Source organism: Vicugna pacos, chromosome 1 (genome assembly GCF_048564905.1).
Source record: "Vicugna pacos chromosome 1, VicPac4, whole genome shotgun sequence".
NCBI classification, from domain to species: Eukaryota; Metazoa; Chordata; class Mammalia; order Artiodactyla; family Camelidae; genus Vicugna; species Vicugna pacos.
This window is the reverse complement of record NC_132987.1, coordinates 27,434,413-27,452,958: the sequence shown is the minus strand read 5'-3', so window position 1 is coordinate 27,452,958 and position 18,546 is coordinate 27,434,413. Positions and strand designations below refer to the sequence as shown.

Sequence of the window (18,546 nt, the reverse complement as noted above, 5' to 3'; positions counted from 1 at the left end):
GGTACATAATAAATGCTCAGGAAACATTTACTGAATGTATGAATGACATCACATCTATTAATTTTCTTCGGATTTAGATTAAATTCCACCAATTCCATGCATGTAGTCTTTCTAGCTGCCCTGTACAAGATTAGACTTTCTTTCTTCCAGGCTCTAACAGTATATTTCTTGGACAGATTTTATTCACCAATATTCATTAATATTAAACATTAACTAACACTATTTTTAAAAATAATACCTAACATTTAAGCAGTGACTATGATGGGCCAGGTTCTTGGCATATATCAAACTCATTTAATCCTCATTATCCCACGTATAAGATAGGTAGTGTTTTTAGTCCACTTGTTCAAATGAGGAAATTGAGGCACAGAGAAATGAAAGACCTTGTCCAAAGTCACACAGACGGTTAAGTGGTGGGCACCGTTCTTCACCCAGTCCTGACCGTTCTTCCTTCCCACTGTTTCTCTTACAAAGAATCGTCCGATTCACAGCTGTGCAGCTCTTTCCCCTAGTTCCCCTGTCAATGGCTCAAAGTATGCAGAAAAGCAATTTAACTCAGAACGCACAGTACACGTTAACTTGTGGTTCCCTCTGGGCCGTCATGCCCTCTCTAGGACTTCGGCTGGGCTTGCAGGGTAAGCGCCAACACCTTGCATCAAAGTCTTGGCCTTCAGCGGGATCTCAAAGATGAGGATGCGTTGCATTGGAGAGTCACCCACTGTTTTCCGGGGGCTTCAGGACCCAAGCCACATTTCTGGCATTTCTAGATTCTGGTGATCTCGAACTCTCCTTTTAGCCAACGCTGCCCACAAACTCCCTTCTGGGCCTGCTAGCAAGTCAGAGGCGCTCAGTTCAACGAGGGCATCGGCAGGTCGGATAATAAAGTAAGAGCTCACCTTCTCCCCACCCTGGGAAGCAGGACCACGGACTGGTTCAAACACCCTTAACAGCCCAGCACTAGGTTCTGCGCCCCCTTCAGACTCCACCCGAGCCCCTTGCCCTTCTCTCGCCCAAAGCTCCGGATCCGGACCCCGCACTCTACACGAAGAACCGCGCTGGCCCCGCCGCACGCCTCCCTCGCGCTGCTGACTCAACCAAGGGAAGAGAAACCTCTGGGTTTTTTCCGACCGGTCTAAGGGTGCCCGTGTCCCGCCCCGCCCACCATACAAGCCCCCGCCCCGCCTAAAGTTGTCCTTCTGGTTTGCGCCCGCGGGACGCGTCGGCGTGGCTCCCCGGGGTGTGGCTAGAAGGCTTCGGCTACGCCTTCCCGAAGGGCGGCCCCCTCCGCAACCCGGAAAAGCAGACCCCGCGCGGCCGCGGGGCGCCGGGCATGCTCACTGGCGCGGGCCGGGCCCGCAGCTCCGGCAGGAAGCGCCCGCGCTAGGCGGCCCCCGGCGCTGCCAGCTGGAGTCGGGCGGAGCCGGCGCCCCAGCGCAGGGTGGCTCTGCCAGTCCCCGCGCGCCTGGGCGGCCGCACACGTGTCCAGGCGTCACGTCCGCGCGCGCCCCCGGGGCTTGCGTCAGCTGCCGTTCCAGGAGCAGCTGGGCCGGAGTTCTGCGCACCGCTCGGCTTCGGGGCCGCGACGCCGCCGGGAGGGCGCGGAGGGGTGTTCGGAACGCCGAGGGCCGCGGAGATCGTCAGCGCGGTCCAGCTCCCTCGCCCGGCAGCGCGGGCCGTCTCTGTTGCTTGGTCCTGGGCTGGGCGCGGTGGCGTTGCCCCGGAGCCCGCCGCCCGCGGGGCGCGCACCGCCTTGACTCCGGCGTCCCCGCGGCAGGCAGGCGCCCGCAGTTCCATGGTTGGTTCGGAGCGCGATGAGCCGCCCGTCCTCCACCGGCCCCAGCGCTAACAAACCCTGCAGCAAGCAGCCGCCGCCGCAGCCCCAGCACGCTCCGTCCCCGGCTGCGCCCCCGGCCGCCGCCACCATCTCGGCTGCGGGCCCCGGCTCGTCCGCGGTGCCCGCCGCGGCGGCGGTGATCTCGGGCGCCGGCGGCGGCGGCGGGGCTGGCCCGGTGTCCCCGCAGCACCACGAGCTGACCTCGCTCTTCGAGTGCCCGGTCTGCTTTGACTATGTCCTGCCCCCAATCCTGCAGTGCCAGGCCGGGCACCTGGTGTGTAACCAATGCCGCCAGAAGTTGAGCTGCTGCCCGACGTGCAGGGGCGCCCTGACGCCCAGCATCAGGAATCTGGCTATGGAGAAGGTGGCCTCGGCAGTTCTGTTTCCCTGCAAGGTAAGCCCAGGTGCCAGCCGCGCACCTCCACCCGGCGACCATCCGGAACTCCATTCCTCCAGCCCACCCGCAGGCGCTGAGAGGCAGGTGGCATCTCTTATTAAGCAAAAAATTACGTTTTGTCCACCCTCCCCTATGCCCACCTGTCCACTTTGGAAGTAGCTCTGGGCTGATAGTTGCCCAAGCACTGACCCCATTCTAATTGGCACACGATCGCTGTTAGAACACATCACAGCTCTCCCCACTTGGAGCCTGCGTACTCTGCAGGCGTGGGTGTGCTGGGTAAGGCTGGGCCGCTCAAGTAAAACTTGGACCAGGCGGCTGACTAATCTTTGGGGGATTTGGGGGGGGGGGCGGGAAAGGGCGAACTAAAAGCACCTTTTACCAGCACTGGGCTTGGAAGCATTGGTACTGGGTTCCTCCTACACCCTGCGCCTCCCTTCTGCTCACCCCTGACACGTGGGAGCCCTAGGGAGTGTAGCTAAAAAAAAGGGGTGGGCGCCTACAGCCTGTTTTCTTTCCTCTAGCAACTAGAAAACCCTGGAAGCCACGCCTTTCCCTCCCCTAGCCTTCCATGTCCTGGGGAATTGTGTTTTTTAACTAAGTGGGGTGGAAACAAAAGTTCATCAGGAATCTGATAGGAAGGGCAGGCAGGAGCTGTTGTTACAGTTATTTAAAGCCCATCACTTAATTTTTCATTTAGTTAAAAAAGTTATAAATGCTCTTGCAAAAAAAAATGCAAACCACTAAGGCAAGAAAAGTCAAGTTAAAAACCAAGACGACTCGCCTCCTTTACCACCAGTATTAGGTTTAGCGTGCATCTTCATAGGGTTTTTTCCTAACTATATATAAATATACTCTCTGCAGCTGAATATAATTGAATATAGCTGAATATAGATGCCAGTGTCAGAAAGGTGTTTATATGAACACACAAAGACACAAGTTTTTCTCCAAAAATGGTGTCCGCCACTTGCTGTAAAATTCTTATGGCACATATTTTTCTGTGTCTGAAACCTAGCTCTGCTTCACTGTATTTTAAATGGCTGCATAGTATTGCATTGTGTGGTCATATTGTAACATCTGTTTACCTACATGTGTCATTTCAAAATCTTTAGGAGCAGTTTCAGAGACATACGTATCTCTATTACCTCATTATAACCTAGAAATTTACCATAAAGTTCATTTCCTAAACTTAGAAATAATGTCATTAATACTTTTGAGCTTTTTTATAAAAGCAACTGCTCTGTCTCTTGGGCCACTTAGGCTGTCTTGTTTCTCCTTGGTGCTGCTTGCTTTTATAGGGCAAGAGCTTATTTTTAAATTAAAAATAATCCACCAGAGAACTGAAGCTTGGGACTCAAGTCAGTAAAATGAGTGATTTAATTTGGTCTGTGCCCTGCCACAAATCAGGTTTAAAATAGCATACTCAAATAAGGGTTTGAAGCTGTGTTTGGGCTGTGGGTTTCCAGTCAACCTTAATAAATTACTCTGCTTTCAGCCACTCCTCATACAAGCCTTACTAATCCACCCAGCCCAGTAGGAGTTTGTCATAAAATGTAGACAAACTATTTCCAAAATTTTCTTAGGGTCATGAAAGTGGCAGCTTAGTCATCAAGAGAAGATTTGGTGATAGTTGCCATAAGAGTGGATATTTGAGGTTTGAAATCTATTGTGGGGGCTGGGTGAGGGGGTGGGGAATGCCCCTCAGGATTTCTGGGGTGCTGTCTTCTCAGCCCTTCACTTTCCCCTAGACCTTCAGAGGCTAATAGAAGACATGACTTTAAATGAATTACAGTTCACAAATGAGCATTTGCTATCAGTCAGCTATCCGTAATTTATTTTTAAAAAGTAATATCATAAGCACATTGTGTGGCTCCATAGAGAAAGGGAAGTCATAACAAGCTGTATGAAGTGTGAAGTTTCACTTTCAGGATTCAGAATTCTCATTCCTGTTGAATCGTATGTTCTCTCCTAATACATCACATGCTAGTGAAGTCTTTCTTGAAGAGTTCTACTGGCAACCAGGGGTGCCCGGCGTTTCTATACATGCCAGTGATTTTTAAAGTTCCCATTCTGTAAGACTGTAGATGGATAAAGCCATCACTTTGCAAGCCGGAATTAAACAGGGTCAACCATCTGCCTATGGACCAGAAACGAAGCTTAGAAAGTGATCTGGAGGGCCACTTTTGTGTGTATGCCTGTCTGTGAGATTTATAAAGCTGGCGTTTGCATGCCTCAACTTTGGTTGATCAGTAATCCAGACTATTGACAGGACAACTCAGCCAGTGAGTTTGGCTGAACCCAACTTGGATGTATACAGAGGCCCAGCAAGCAACCAAGATGGCTGAGAGCAATAGGGAGTGGTGAGGCCTATGGAGAACTTTAGCAAAATGGACCTCTGCATAGCTAGCCCTTTGGCTCGCACTAGAAATCATAGGGACTGCCTTGTCACTGTCCCTACCTGCTGAGTCTCTCTCATGGGCTGGCTCATGTGAGAAAACCAATGCTGGGTAAAATACCAGAACCCAGGTCTTAGGAGTTGCCTGGCACTGCCATTGTTTGCCTGAGAGACCACCTCTGGGGGCCTTGATGTCCGCAACTGTCATGAAGAGATGGGACTGCTCAACTTCCAAGGACCTGTAGCTTCCAGCATTCCATGACAAGAAGGGAGGCCCTGTGCATGCCAGCTTCTTTGCGTGGGTCACCTTTTATGAGTCTGCCTTTCTTTTTCTCAGGTGACAAAACACACGCCTGTAGAGAGGTTAAATGACTTAACAAAGATCACACAGTGGACCAGCCCATAAACCTGCATCCTGAAGGCACATGGGTGTACCTTTGTACTACTCACTATATAGGGATTTTGAATCTGAGGTTATACTCCAAGGCTCCACATCATAACTTGAGGTTGACACCAGTAACAGAATCACCTGACCTAGATGAGTTCACAGATGGACACATCCCAGTGAGACAACATGCATGCTGACTATAAAATTCATTGGCAGAAATTTTGTAGGGTTTGTGGGGTGGGCAGATCGGGCTGGGGGTTGGGGGAAAGAGCCTACAAACATAATATTAACTTAATATTTGGGGAGATTTCATCACAGCTCTGAAGAGCTCATACTTCGGTTGGCCCCAAAACGGATGTGTTGCCACATAGCTTCCTCACGGAGGTGTGGAGTCACTTAATGAAAGGCTAGAGTCCTGCCAGCACCTTTGACGGAGGGCACCACATGCACTATTAGCTCAGGTCTCCTGTTAAAAAAAGGATCTCTGTCAGAGTGTGGCTCTTCTCCACTTGTGGTATTTTTAGTCCATCCAATGGCCTGTGCCACGCCTGAGAAGCTTTGACATCCTGTTCCCTTATCTCAAACCCACACCTCAAGGGAGCGTGGGTACAAGGGCAGAAGTGAAGGCTGACACGTTTGTGCCACCACTTAACAATGTGTTTTAATACCAGCCTAGTATTTTTCTCCACAACTGTGGGAAATGCTAAACCACTCCAGCCTGCTTACACTATGAAACATTTTCTTTCCACTTTTTCTTTGCCCTCCTCTACAAGTTTCTAGCAGCCTTATCTCCAAATAATTACTGAACTAGAAACTAGAAAGCCTCGGCCAGACAAGTCTTACCTACTGCTGGATTTTGACAGTGCTGTGTTCCTTTTTAAAAAAAAAAAAAAAAGGTCAAATCAGAGAACCCCATTGAAAGTTAAAAGCTCCTCAGTGTGGACTCATTTACTCCAGTGGAGGAAAACTATAAGTACCAGCAGGGGGGTGGGGTGGGTACAGCTGAATGGTAGAACACATGCTTAGCATTCACGAGTTCCTGGGTTCAATCCCCAGTACCTCCATTAGAAAAATTTAAAAATTAAATTAAAAAAAAGAATACATTTAAATACTGGCAGGGAAAGGTCATGTAAGGGAGGGAGGCAGCTGCATCTGACACGTGACCCTCAGGGTTCAGGTGACCTCAGGGGAAGTGGAGATGGCTGGGAGCCGGACAGCACCTGCCACCTCCAAAGAGAGCAACTTCTGCCCAGCCTTGGCTCACTGGCAGGGGTGGGAATGTGGATGCAGCCATGCCAGACCTTTGGATTTTTTCAAGAAAAGCCAGAACTCTGAATTTTCTGAATGTTAAATATCTTTGTTTGTTTGTTTGTTTGTTTGTTTTTTAACATTGGCCAAATTCAAATTTAAAGCCAGCACTTGCAGGCCAAACCAACTGTGTCTGCAGATCAAATTCCAACTGCTAGTGTGCAGCCTCTGATCTAGATCTCTTTTAAAAATTTAGCCTGGAAGTTCTCATTGAACTCTGAGCATACGTGAACTTTGGAACTCTGACAGCCCCCAGCTATAGGGGATGTCCTCTTTTCATCTCTATTTTGCTGAGAGAAAATGCCAACATTTAGGACACTAGGAGACAGGAACTGTTGTTCTAGTGACGAGACATTTGACGTATAAGTCAGTCTATTTCTTTGCACCAGAGTGTTTTTAAGAGAAGGAGTTGGATTAAATGATTTTACCAAGGATTTTTTTTTTTTTGCCCTGAAATTTTGGAAACTAGTAAGCTGTCCAAGGAAAACAGGCACTGGGCAGGAGACAGAACTAGGTTCCTATCCTGGCTTTGTATGACCTCAGTCCAGTTACCACATCCTTAGGCCTGTTTGTTCATCAGTTGCAGAGAATAGAGATAACCCCTAGCTGGTGGGTGCTCTGAGATCGGATTAGAAGTGCTGGAGAGGGCTTCTCCTTCACCAAATCAGATGGAAGATGGGTGGGATTAGAGTGGTTGCTAGGTGATGGGTGATCCATCACCAAAAGTCTGAGGGGATAAGCCGATTTGCCAAAACCACTTCAAAGATCTCTTCTTAACTTTAAAACTTCCCAGAAGACAAAATCGTTTGGAAATTGTCCCTGCTACCCTCACTGCTAGCTGAAGTTGACCAGTTGGCTCAAAAAAGCATGTACTGGCAAGCACCGGGGTCCACATGCATTTCCAGTGAGGCTCAAGATTTGAAAGAACCAAACTGACAGCTTTTGAGAGGAAAATCAAGAACAGAAGCACTGGAATGCTAGGAAAGCGTACTAAAGCTGAATGTTGCTTCTACACAGAATTGGACACAGATTTTCACAGGTCACCACTGCCAGGAACCAGAGCAGATCATTTTTAACTTTAAGTTGATCTCTAGAACAGTCAGAATGGAGGAGAACCGAGAGGGACAGCAAGTCTGGCCTATGGAGTCCCCGGCCTAGGACTGGATTAAATTCGCCCGTTTTTGAAGCTCCACAGAAAGTGCTATATCCCTATGACAATCGTAAGACCTTCAGTGTAAAATACCTTAAGAGCCACACTTGTACACCCCCAAAAATTTGTAAACAGTGGCATTTCCCATTCACACTCACTCCTTGAGAGGGGCACGTAGGAGGTACACGTTTGCCAAAGTGAACGCCAGCATTCAGGGCCACTGGGTGTTGCTGCTGAGTCGTCCGGCGCGCGCTCACACCTGGGTTATTAGAATGTGCTTCCTCTCTGGACAGACATCCTGAGAAGGAAAACAAAGCTAAAAAGCTTTCCTGATCAAGTATGTTTTTATATTACTGAGTGTACTTAAGGCTTAGGAGAGATACTGAAAATTCTCTAGCAGAATTTCATCAAGTCTGCTGCAGGAGATTCCAAGGCAAGGGTGGGTCTGAAGAAAAGTTAGTGGGTCATCAGGAGGCGCCAACTCTGGCCTGATGCTCCATCAGAGAGAAAAAGCAGGAAGGGAGCATCACCAGCAGTAGGTGTTACCTTTTGCTTTTCTTAACACTCCTGCCTGCTTTTTCTCTCCGATGGAACATTGGACCAGAGTTGGCCTATCCTGATGACCCACCGACTTTTCTTCAGACTCACCCTTGCCTTGGAATCTCCTGCAGCTCCAAGCCCTCTCTTCCTGCAAACCATCAACCTAGCCAGCATCGCCTTCCCTCCTCTCGTCCTTCTGAAACTCTAACTGTGGAGAGAGATGTGCCAGCAGATCCCTTCTGAAGCTGTAGGAGCAGAGGAGTCTGGAGGCCTCCCTAGTGGTGGTGTCAGAGCTGCATTAAGAAGGCCGAGCAGCAGCATGCCCACGGAGAAGGAAGGGATGGGAGATCCTGATGGGGTTGTGTGGGTGGCCAGTGCTGGTAGAAAATGTTGTTTACCTGGTCTGAACTGGGTATATGATCTCATGTTATCCTCCTAGGTGCTTTGTAAAGGAAACAGGACATGGTTAGCATCCCCCCTAAGAGATTTGCCCAAAGTTTGTAAGTTTGGGGAGCAGAATCTCCAGATGGTGTCTTTTCCATCTCAACCTCTTGCCTTTTCTGCTGCCCACTCCACCCTGCTGAGGAACAGATCCTCCTTCCCAGTCCAGGCTTACATCATGGCTTCTGGAGGGATGGCAGTGGTACCAGAAGGGGCCTCTTACTAGAGCTGCCAGGTAAAATACAGGATGCTCAGTTAAATTTGAATTTCAGATAAGTATCTTTGAGGGTGTAAGTATAACCCAAATGTTGCCTGGGACATACTGGGCTGCTTGTGTTTTCATTTGCTAACTCTGGCAACCCTTCCACTTCAGTCACCTTGTGAATTAAGTTGCTTTCGTTGAGAAATAGAGTCCTGAGGGATGTAGCAGTGTTTGAAAGGTAGGCAGGGCAGTTAGTGTGATTATGTAGGTGGGAGCCTGGCACAGAACAGTAAGGGTGTATGGAAAAGGGCTGGGCAAAGCACTGGTAGCCCAGCATAAAGCTTCTGACTCTGGCTCCGACTTTAAAGTGCTTTTGTTTGCTTGAACAGAGACTTGGAAGGGACCTGACAAAACTGGTTCTCCAAGACAATGTGGGGTTGCCTGCTAGCTCTGGCTATGGTCAGATGAGAAAGTACACTTGGTCAAAAGTCAACTTTTGTTTAACATTTCTAAGATTAAAAATAAACCCCTGCCAGCCCAAAGAGTCTTTGTAAGGCCAGATGCACACATGCTCCCCTCCCCAATAGCAGGATGTTCTCAGATGACAGCGATGATATGACAAGGCCTCCACCAAAACACCTTTAGTAAGAAAGCTCTCTGCCACATGGGGCTTGTCGACTTTTCATACACAAATGAGGAATTTTTGAGCCCCAGATTTCAACTAGCATTGCCTTTTCCAGGAGAAAGTTTATGAAGTCAAATACCAGTATTTTCTTAGTCTGACCACTGTGTGACAATTTAGGTAGAGAGACACTGTCTTCTTATATTATTATCTGTGAAACTCTTACTGTACTATGAGCCGCTAATTATGACTTTGCACTACCTCATAGCAGAGGTGAGGAATTTACCATCTGAGTGAAGTGAAAATCCACTAAGGGTCTTAGAGGAAGGATGCTAGACACAGATGCAGGTTGAATATTATAATTAAGTCACAAGAAGACACTTCACTTTCTCCTGTTGCCCAAGTCTGAATTTCTCCACTGTTAATAACAGTGAAGGGCTGAGTTATAGTTTTATAGACCCAATCAGAGGTCCAGTACATGGTTGGTAGGCTCAATCCAAGGTCACACAGGACACTGGGCACTTGAGTTCTAATCACAGCTACTCTACCCGTGACTGTAAACACATTTTTAAACAAGAGAGACTACAGCCATCAAAATGACAACAGCATCCTTGTTTCCCCATCTATGTAAGTTTTCTGAAAAGCTCTAAACACCCCCACCCAAATAGTTCATGTAAATAAAGTATGGGAAATGCCTTTATCAAAAATCAAAAAACAAACCTAGAGTGACTGAAGTCTAAAATACATGTTTTTCCTTAGATGGTCTCAGGGTCTATTGAATTTTTTTTTAATCCACAGTTCCACAGTAAGACTTTTAATTAAAGTAAAATTAACATGGTGGAGAACAGCCATCCTCTGCAGATAAACCTAGTATTTATTCATGTACCAACAAATACTGGGTGGGCAGGAAGCAGGCAATAAATCAGTAAGTCAATGAACAAAGTTAATAGATCCATAAATTAATTGGAAGATAACCTACAATCATCAGTGATATTTTGGGAATAGATTAAAAACATTTTTAGTCACAAAAGAGCTAGCTTGGATTGTTAAAAGTCACTTTAGAAAGTGGTAAAACTTAAGTGTAACTACTGGTTAAAAAATGTCCATTTTTTTTAATTGAAGCATAGTTGATTTGCAATGTTGTATTAGTTTCTGGTGTACAGCATAGTGATTCAGTTACACGTATATATGTATACATATTCTTTTTTATATTCTTTTTCATTATAGGTTATTACAAGATATTGAATATAGTTCCCTGTGCTATGCAGTAGGACTTTGTTGTTTATCTATTACTATGTATTTTTAAAATGTTTTGTTTATTTATTATTGTATTATTTAAATATTTTGGTGGGGGTTGGAAGGTAATTAGGTTTGTTTATTTTTAGAGGAGGTACTGAGGATTAAACCCAGGACCTCATGCATGCTAAGCATGCACTCTACCACTTGAGCTATACCCTCCCCCACCCTATTATTATATACAGTAGTTTGTATCTGCTAATCCCAAACTCCTAATTTATCCCTTCCCGCCCTTTCTCCTTTGGTAACCATAAATTTGTTTTCTGTCTGTGAATCTGTTTCTGTTTTATAAATAAATTCATTTGTATCATTTTTAGCTTCCACATATAAGTGATATCATATGATACTTGTCTTTGTCTTCACTTAGTTTACTCATACTTCACTTAATATGATAATCTCTAGGTCCATCCATGTTGCAGCAAATAGCATTATTTCATTCTTTTTTATGGCCAAGTAGCATTCCATTGTGTGTGTGTGTGTGTGTGTGTGTGTGTGTGTGTATGTATCTCCACCCCATTTTCTTTATCCATTCATCTGTTGATGGACTAAAATGTAAGTTTTAACCACAGCATGGGTCTAGACTAGGTTTAGGCACAACTCCCATTTGAACAAGTCTAAAGGATGTTGAGAAAATAGAAACTTCAACCAATAGTCTCTTATTATCTACTGATCATACATAATAAGCTACACTGCCAGGAATCCATCCTTCCCATTGAACTCATCTAACTCTGACTCCATTCCTGGGTTCACCTTCCCAGTGCTAAAAGAGGTTTACCTGTACAAGAAAAAAGCAGGTGTGGGTAAGGTTCATTCCTAGAGCTCCTCTCTCAGGTCGTCTGGAATCAAATAGGAGTTTCCCTTGGACCACTGAGAGTGGTGGATAATGAAACTGCAAACTGTAGTCCAGGGCTATAGATTGCTCAGGTGCCCCACAGACCTTTAGAAGGAGGAATGGAGAAGGTTTTGTCTTCTATAGGGGTCTGAGAAGTGTTGATAATTATAACAATTGATGTCTACACTGCAAAATTTTATTGGTTCACTAAAATGAGCCCCAAGAGATTCTAGTAAAACTATTATTAGTTGCATTTACATGTAAATATATCATTAAAAGTATATTTTCTTTTAAAAAATAACACTATTATGGTAAAACTTAATTCATTCAACCAGCTCTGCAAAAGGAATCTTTATCTCATGAAGGATAAGTGTGCTTAGTCCTTGGATTCTTTAATGTGTTTTTTACATGATTTAAAATGTATACTGACAGGCATATGTAGAATAGATAAACAAGATTACACTGTATAGCACAGGGAAATATATACAAGATCTTGTGGTAGCTCACAGCGAAACAATGTAACAATGAATATATGTACATTCATGTATAACTGAAAAATTGTGCTCTACACTGGAATTTGACACATTGTAAAATGACTATAACTCAATAAAAAAAGTTTAAAAAATGTATACAAGACTTGTAATAATAGTACAACAAATTCACATATGCCCTTTATCCAGATTCACCAGTTGCTTCCTTTTGCCCCACTTTATCTTTTGTGTTCTCTCCATTTATATATATAAATGTATAAATGGAGTAGAAATTGTAAGCATCCTGCCCTTTTACCCATACATACGCCGCTGTTTCTCTTTAAAAAAAAAAAAAAAGGACACTTCCCTATGTAATTATGGTAAGTTATCAAAATCAGGAAATGTGATATGCAGCAGATATTCTTACCTAATCCTCAATCCATATTCAAATTTCAGTGGCTTCCCCAGTAATGCCCTTTGTAGCAATTCTGGTTTTGCAGTCCAGGGTCATATACTGCATCTGGCCGTCAGTGTGCATCCTGTGATGATTACTGCTTATTTACATTGAAAGAAAGTGCAGTTTGCTTTGGCTTACTCCAAGACAGGTCATTTCTTGGATTTAATTCAAAAAAGTTTATAAGCATCAGCAACAAAATACCTATTGTGCTTTGTTTTCCCTGAGACATTCTCATTTGAGGTGCTGGCAGATAGTTTGCTAATAACTGTCCCCGTTTCCTAGGAGGTAGGCAGGTGGAGGCAGGGTGGTTCCTGCACAGTCCTCATGAGGGACATGCTTCTGTTCCTGGCGCCTCCATTGTCCTAGACTGTTGATTGTTGGAGTTCAGCAAATCGTTCTTGAATTGCATGGACTCACATTTAATTAAAGAGGTTAAAAGACTCATTCTAAACCAGTCACAGGATCCATGACCTTCACTAGCACCCAGGCTAAGAATTCTGTTTATATACTCATTATGTAAACAAATACAATGTGTCTGTTTCTTAGGCAAATAACAGGTGTCTAGCATTTGACTGTTTCTGATGTACCACGTCGTGTTTGTGTTTAAAGAGGTTTCAATGCCAAAAAGAGAAAAACCTTGTCAAAATTCCAGCTTAAATAAAACAACCTTCAAACCCCATGTTCAGGAAAAGAACTGGCACTATTTATTGCTTTCTGCAAAGCTTTCAAAATGCACCAGGTCACACACTCTTTTTACGGCAGAACATGTTTGCACAGGACTTTTGAGCCACTGCAATGTGAAAAGTTTCTAAAGAGAAGTCAGAGAGGTTATTTCAACATGGTTTTGTTTGTCACTCTGCTGGGCCATCTCACCACTCCCCATGTTCTTGTCTAGCTTTGGGCTTCTGTGTGTGGCCGTGTCTCGGCTGGCTCCCCCCGAGAGAGGTCTGCTTAAAGTAAATCCCACCCCAGCGCCGGGGGAAACGAGCAGGTATTTCCCGGTGGAGAAATCTCGTTTGTAACAATGGACGTGTCCCAGGCTGCAGGCAGCCGTCTGCAAAGCGGCCCAGGTGCTTTACCTTGGGAACGAGAGTACGCAGGGAAGAACCCGGGCGTCTGAAGGAAAACGGGCATCCCAGTCTGAACCCTCCCGTCTGGTGGGCAGGCCCCAGCCAGAGTGTGAAAAATGAAACCTCAGGACTTCCTCGCCAGATGCCAGAGAAGGCTGGGAGGGCCCAGTTACTGCGTACTTGTCTGTGCGGTGCTGCCGCCCCACTCCTTAGGGAGGGCTGCTTCCAGGGCTGTTTTTCCCCTTGCAAACCAAGGAAAAAGTTAATCACCGAACCCGCTTTCAGAAGCAGTGTATTTGCGGACCCTGGGTTTTTGTGTGTGTTGGGTTGGGGGTGTGGCAGGAAGGGGAGGGTCAAGGCAGATGGAAATTGTTTCTTTCTCTCGAAAGATTGGTTCTTTGATTCCTAAACTGTCCTCTGCAGAGAAATAGCAGCGGAGGATAAGGAAACTCAGGGCTCTGACCCTGGTGTGGCCACAGATGACCATGTGGCCGGGATGAGTCAGTGGGTCTGTGAAACGCGTGGAACCAGTGCCCCAGCCTCCCTCCATGCTGTACGGACAATCAGGGCTGGGTGTCAGGGCTGGCGTTCCTGAGCCACCCTGGGTGGCACCCATGGGGCAGGGTGGTGACCAGGCGGGCTTGCTTCCTAGAGGAGGTGCGGCCCCTTTTGAAAGCTGCAAGTGCGCTGCCCAGCCAGGTTTTGTCATTCGTTGACATCAGCGGCTCTCAACTGGGGTGATTTTGCCACCCAGGAGACATTTGGCCGTGCCCGTGATGTGTGTGGTTGCACCGCATCGGGGCGGGGAGAAGATGCTGGCATTTGGTGGGTAGAGGCCAGGGATTCTAGTAAACATCCTCCAGTGCAGGGCAGAACCCGCCACACCAAGACTTAGCTGGTCTTTATCAACAGTGCTGCTGTAGAAAGACCCTGAAAATAAATTGTTGGTGAAGGCCCCGACGGAACCTGGACCTGCCTGCTCATTTAGGTTTTATCACCACTGTTCCACTCAGCCTGTGCTCAGGCCGGATGGAACTACTCCATCCACAATCCACTTTGTCCACAGTGAAGCTTTCCTTACTCCCACTTCCTCAGTCTGTCCCTACTTTGAAATCACCTGTGGCATACCCCCTGGTCTTCCTTTGCGTAGTCACCTGTGTTTCTGATGTACTTGAGCTGTTCATGGGTGCACGGCATGTCCCCCCGACAGCAAACACCACATGGGCATCTGCAGCTGATTCCCTCCAGCAGAGGTTGGCAGCCCTGAGAAACCCCGACTGCTCACCAGGAGAACACAAGTCCAGGGACCAGCGTGATTTGGGTTTACTGCTCAGAGGTGCCTAGTCAGTTCATAGACCCTGAAGCCTGCCCTCTGATCCCCAGAAGAGTGCCCCTAATGTAGGTAACAAGAACGTCATTCCAGAACAATGGCAAGACTGTTGTCACAAGTGTGAGGCGTGTGGTACATGAGTGCATGTGTATGTGTGTGTGAGCACACGCATGTTTAAAGTTTAGATCTTTTCTTTTTAGAGATCATCTCTAATCCAGTTGTCATAACAGTGGTGCCAGTGGTCATGAAGACACGCCCTCACCCATGATGGAAAAGAGAAGGAACAGATTGGCATTAAAGTTCAGCTTGTTTAGAAAAAGCAGAGTAAGCACATCACACTTTAAAATTATATTTAAGTTAATAAAGGCTGTGGCAAGATCTTTTCATAAGGTCACTGTCCACCAGATGCTAAGTAATGCCTTTCCTATTTGTGTAATCTGGGGAGGTCCCCTGTTCTCTGTATGTGGGCTGAAGGAAGCGTGTGTGAGTTGTAAGGCAAACCAGTAATTCTGAACGTAAATATTTCTACCTGAGTTACACAAGAAAGTTCTAAAATGATTGCCAGATGATATTTGTCGTACATTTGAGTTCGTGAACATGGACTGGTTTGGGGCTTTGGGTTGGGGAGGAGGTGCAGGTGGTACTTTTCTGAACGCTCTGTGCCAAAGTTCATCTCGTTCCTGGAATTATTCCTGGGCAGCTGTGGTAAACAGCCCATTCTGAAAGGTCTGCAGATCCAAATATTGAGGGCTTGTTTCAGCCAGGAAATCTGCCAGGCTCTGGGCTGATTCTTGCTATTTATGTGTGGATGTGTGTTTTAAACACTCCGCAGAAATGCCTCACCCGTCACTCACAGAAGAACATCCTCAGAAGGCTCTGTATTCCGAGCCTCACCCTAGATTTAAAACACAGGTAATAGAGATTTGTCTTTCAGGGCCTTACACTGTTAGGAACACAAACTATAAATATATATGGGATAAATAAATTTGTTTCTCCTTCTGATTACATTTTTTATACCCATGCTTTTAAAATTAGTCCATGGTTTTAAAAGATGAATCAGCAATTCCTATGGGCAAAGTAACTAACAGTGAACTATTTCTGCCAATTTCCACTGAAGACCATTATAATTCAGTTGAGGTACTGAGGAGGGAGGAGCTGCATTTCTCTCTTTAAGCCACCCTCTTCTTCCTTACTAGGGGAGACTCAGCTCCCTAAGGGTGCTGACTGCCATCTCTGCTCTGTATCTGCTCCGTGACTACAGCTTACCTGGGACTACAACTTAGGGTCTCAAGAAGAGAAGGTGCCCGGTGCCTGCGCGTTGCCAGTGATGAATTCAGCTGGAAAGATTAGAACTTGACCTACTTAAAGTTTATAAGGGGTTTATTTCCTAAGGCAGGGTAGGGAGAAGCAAAAACGGCTGTGAGGTTTTCTTTTGTTTTGTTGTGTTAGCACTGGACACAGCATCTTAGAAAAATGACATGGCCCTGCCCTCATCTGGTGTCTTTGTGTCTCAGCTGAGGGTGGGGGAACCCAAACTGCACCTGCCACTCTGGGCTCGAGGGGCATGAAGTTAACTTCTGGTTTCACCTGAAAGGGTCATTTAGGTTTCCTTATTCTTTGCAGAACAACAGCGTAATACTCTGGGCAAGTGCCTACTCGTGGGCTGATTCTCCATCTGGTTTCTGGGAATTAACGTGGTCATTCTCATGAAGGTTGGGTGCAGAAGTCTAATTCCTTCTGGTACGGTCTTTTCTCATGACAGATGTGATTTATCCATCAGGAATGTCATCTTAAGCACAAGGGAGAAAAAAATTTTGTTCCCACCCTATGAAGGCAGCATATGAGGGACAGACTGTCAGAAAACCCATCTAGGACAGGTGCCCACTCCAGGACCCACTTTAGTTCTCCTTCCTCCCGGGCCTGTCCCAACGGCCTGACATGCCTGGTCATGAAGAGATGCCCATGTGGACTTGAGGAAGGGGCCTGGGGGAAGTCCCTCAGGCTTTGAGGAGGGTGAGGCCCTTCTCATTTTACCTCCAATGACTGGAACCACACTGGATCAGCAGTCTCCCGAGTTAAGTAGTTGTTGGATGTGATCTCCTTTCTCCCAAAGGGTATGTTCAGAGCCACCCCACCCCTCAGGGTCAGGGAGGATAAAAGGTAAAGAAGGGGAGGTCATATTTCTAGCAGTGTGAGGGGTCTCCAGCCCTCCCCTGCCCTGGGCTGGTCACTCTAGCAGCAAGAGCAGGGACCCCAGGGCAGCCTTCCCACAGCCTGCCTGCTGGTCACAATTTGAACCAAGAAGAATTAGAGGGGGGCGATGGAGAGGAGTCACACTATCTGCAGAACCGCCCGTAGGCGAAAACCAGATACCATATATCCTTTGCCTTACCCCTAGCAAATCTAAATTCCCTTCAAAATTCTTTAAATTCACAGAAAATAAGGGAAAGGCCAGGTTTTCTAGGGCTGGTGCCACAATTTTGTTGGAGACGTTTCTAGTAAGAATGCTTGAGTTCTCGTGTTTTTAAGAGTGCTGGAATGCGGGCAGGAATGCAGTTCACTCCCGGTTCAGGATGTGCCTCTGATGTCGTGCACGGCAGTATGGATGATGAACAAGCACTGAGACTTTCAGTCTTCAATATTTAACTCATCTGGAGCAAAAGTCATTGAAATGAGAATAAAGTTTAAGTCTCGGAGACCTGGGTGGGTGGATACTCTTAGAGGTCTGCACCCACCCACAGAGGTTTGGAGAAGGTCCCGGGTCTCACTGTGTTTCTTCCTGTCCCTGCAGTATGCCACCACGGGCTGTTCTCTGACCCTGCACCACACGGAGAAGCCGGAACATGAAGACATCTGTGAATACCGTCCCTACTCATGCCCTTGTCCCGGTGCATCCTGCAAATGGCAGGGGTCCCTGGAAGCCGTGATGTCCCATCTCATGCACGCCCACAAGAGCATTACCACCCTTCAGGGAGAAGACATCGTCTTTCTGGCCACAGACATTAACCTGCCAGGGGCTGTCGACTGGGTGATGATGCAGTCATGTTTCGGCCATCACTTCATGCTGGTGCTGGAGAAACAAGAGAAGTATGAGGGCCACCAGCAGTTCTTTGCCATCGTTTTGCTCATCGGCACCCGCAAGCAGGCAGAGAACTTCGCCTACAGACTGGAGCTGAATGGGAACCGGAGGAGACTGACCTGGGAGGCCACGCCCCGGTCCATCCATGACGGTGTGTCCGCGGCCATCATGAACAGCGACTGCCTGGTTTTTGACACGGCCATAGCCCATCTTTTTGCAGATAATGGGAACCTTGGAATCAATGTGACTATTTCTACGTGTTGTCCGTGATGCACCGAAATTATCTGGGCGTAGCACTCTTATGTGTTAATAAAGGTTTTTATAGAGGTTTTATTCACTATGTCTTCACAAGTCAAGACCCACGGTTACCCTGTGTTCTGTTTAAACAGCAGTGTCCCATCTGGCACCAGCCCAACGAAGTTCATTAAACTGGGATGGATGGGATTGGCCGGTTAGTCATTTGGAGGTCACTCTGTGATCCAAAATCGACTTTATTAATTACATTTTATTTACTTCCCGCACCTGACCGGTGGCTCAGGCCCCTAGAGACCAGAACGTTAGGAGTTGGAGGCTCCTTCCTGCCTGCCTCCCTGTACCTGGTCCCTCCAAGCTGGCAACAGCACAGTGACTATCGCTAGATTCGTTGACTGTACTCTTATCTTATGTTTAGGGGGTAGGAATGGTTTTTAACACATTTTAAACAGTGTTTCTCAAACCAGATGGCTAACCAGTAGG

General features: G+C 46.7%; 1 protein-coding gene across 1 annotated transcript; it reads left to right on the top strand.

Moving 5' to 3' along the window:
* The first annotated feature begins 1,208 nt into the window (after positions 1-1,208).
* Positions 1,209-18,144, top strand: SIAH2 (siah E3 ubiquitin protein ligase 2). The gene is made up of 2 exons (XM_031677227.2): positions 1,209-2,228; positions 17,524-18,144. The coding sequence occupies exons 1-2, from the start codon at positions 1,812-1,814 to the stop codon at positions 18,079-18,081; spliced, it is 975 nt and encodes a 324-aa protein (XP_031533087.2). The 5' UTR covers positions 1,209-1,811; the 3' UTR covers positions 18,082-18,144.
* The last annotated feature ends 402 nt before the right edge of the window (positions 18,145-18,546 follow it).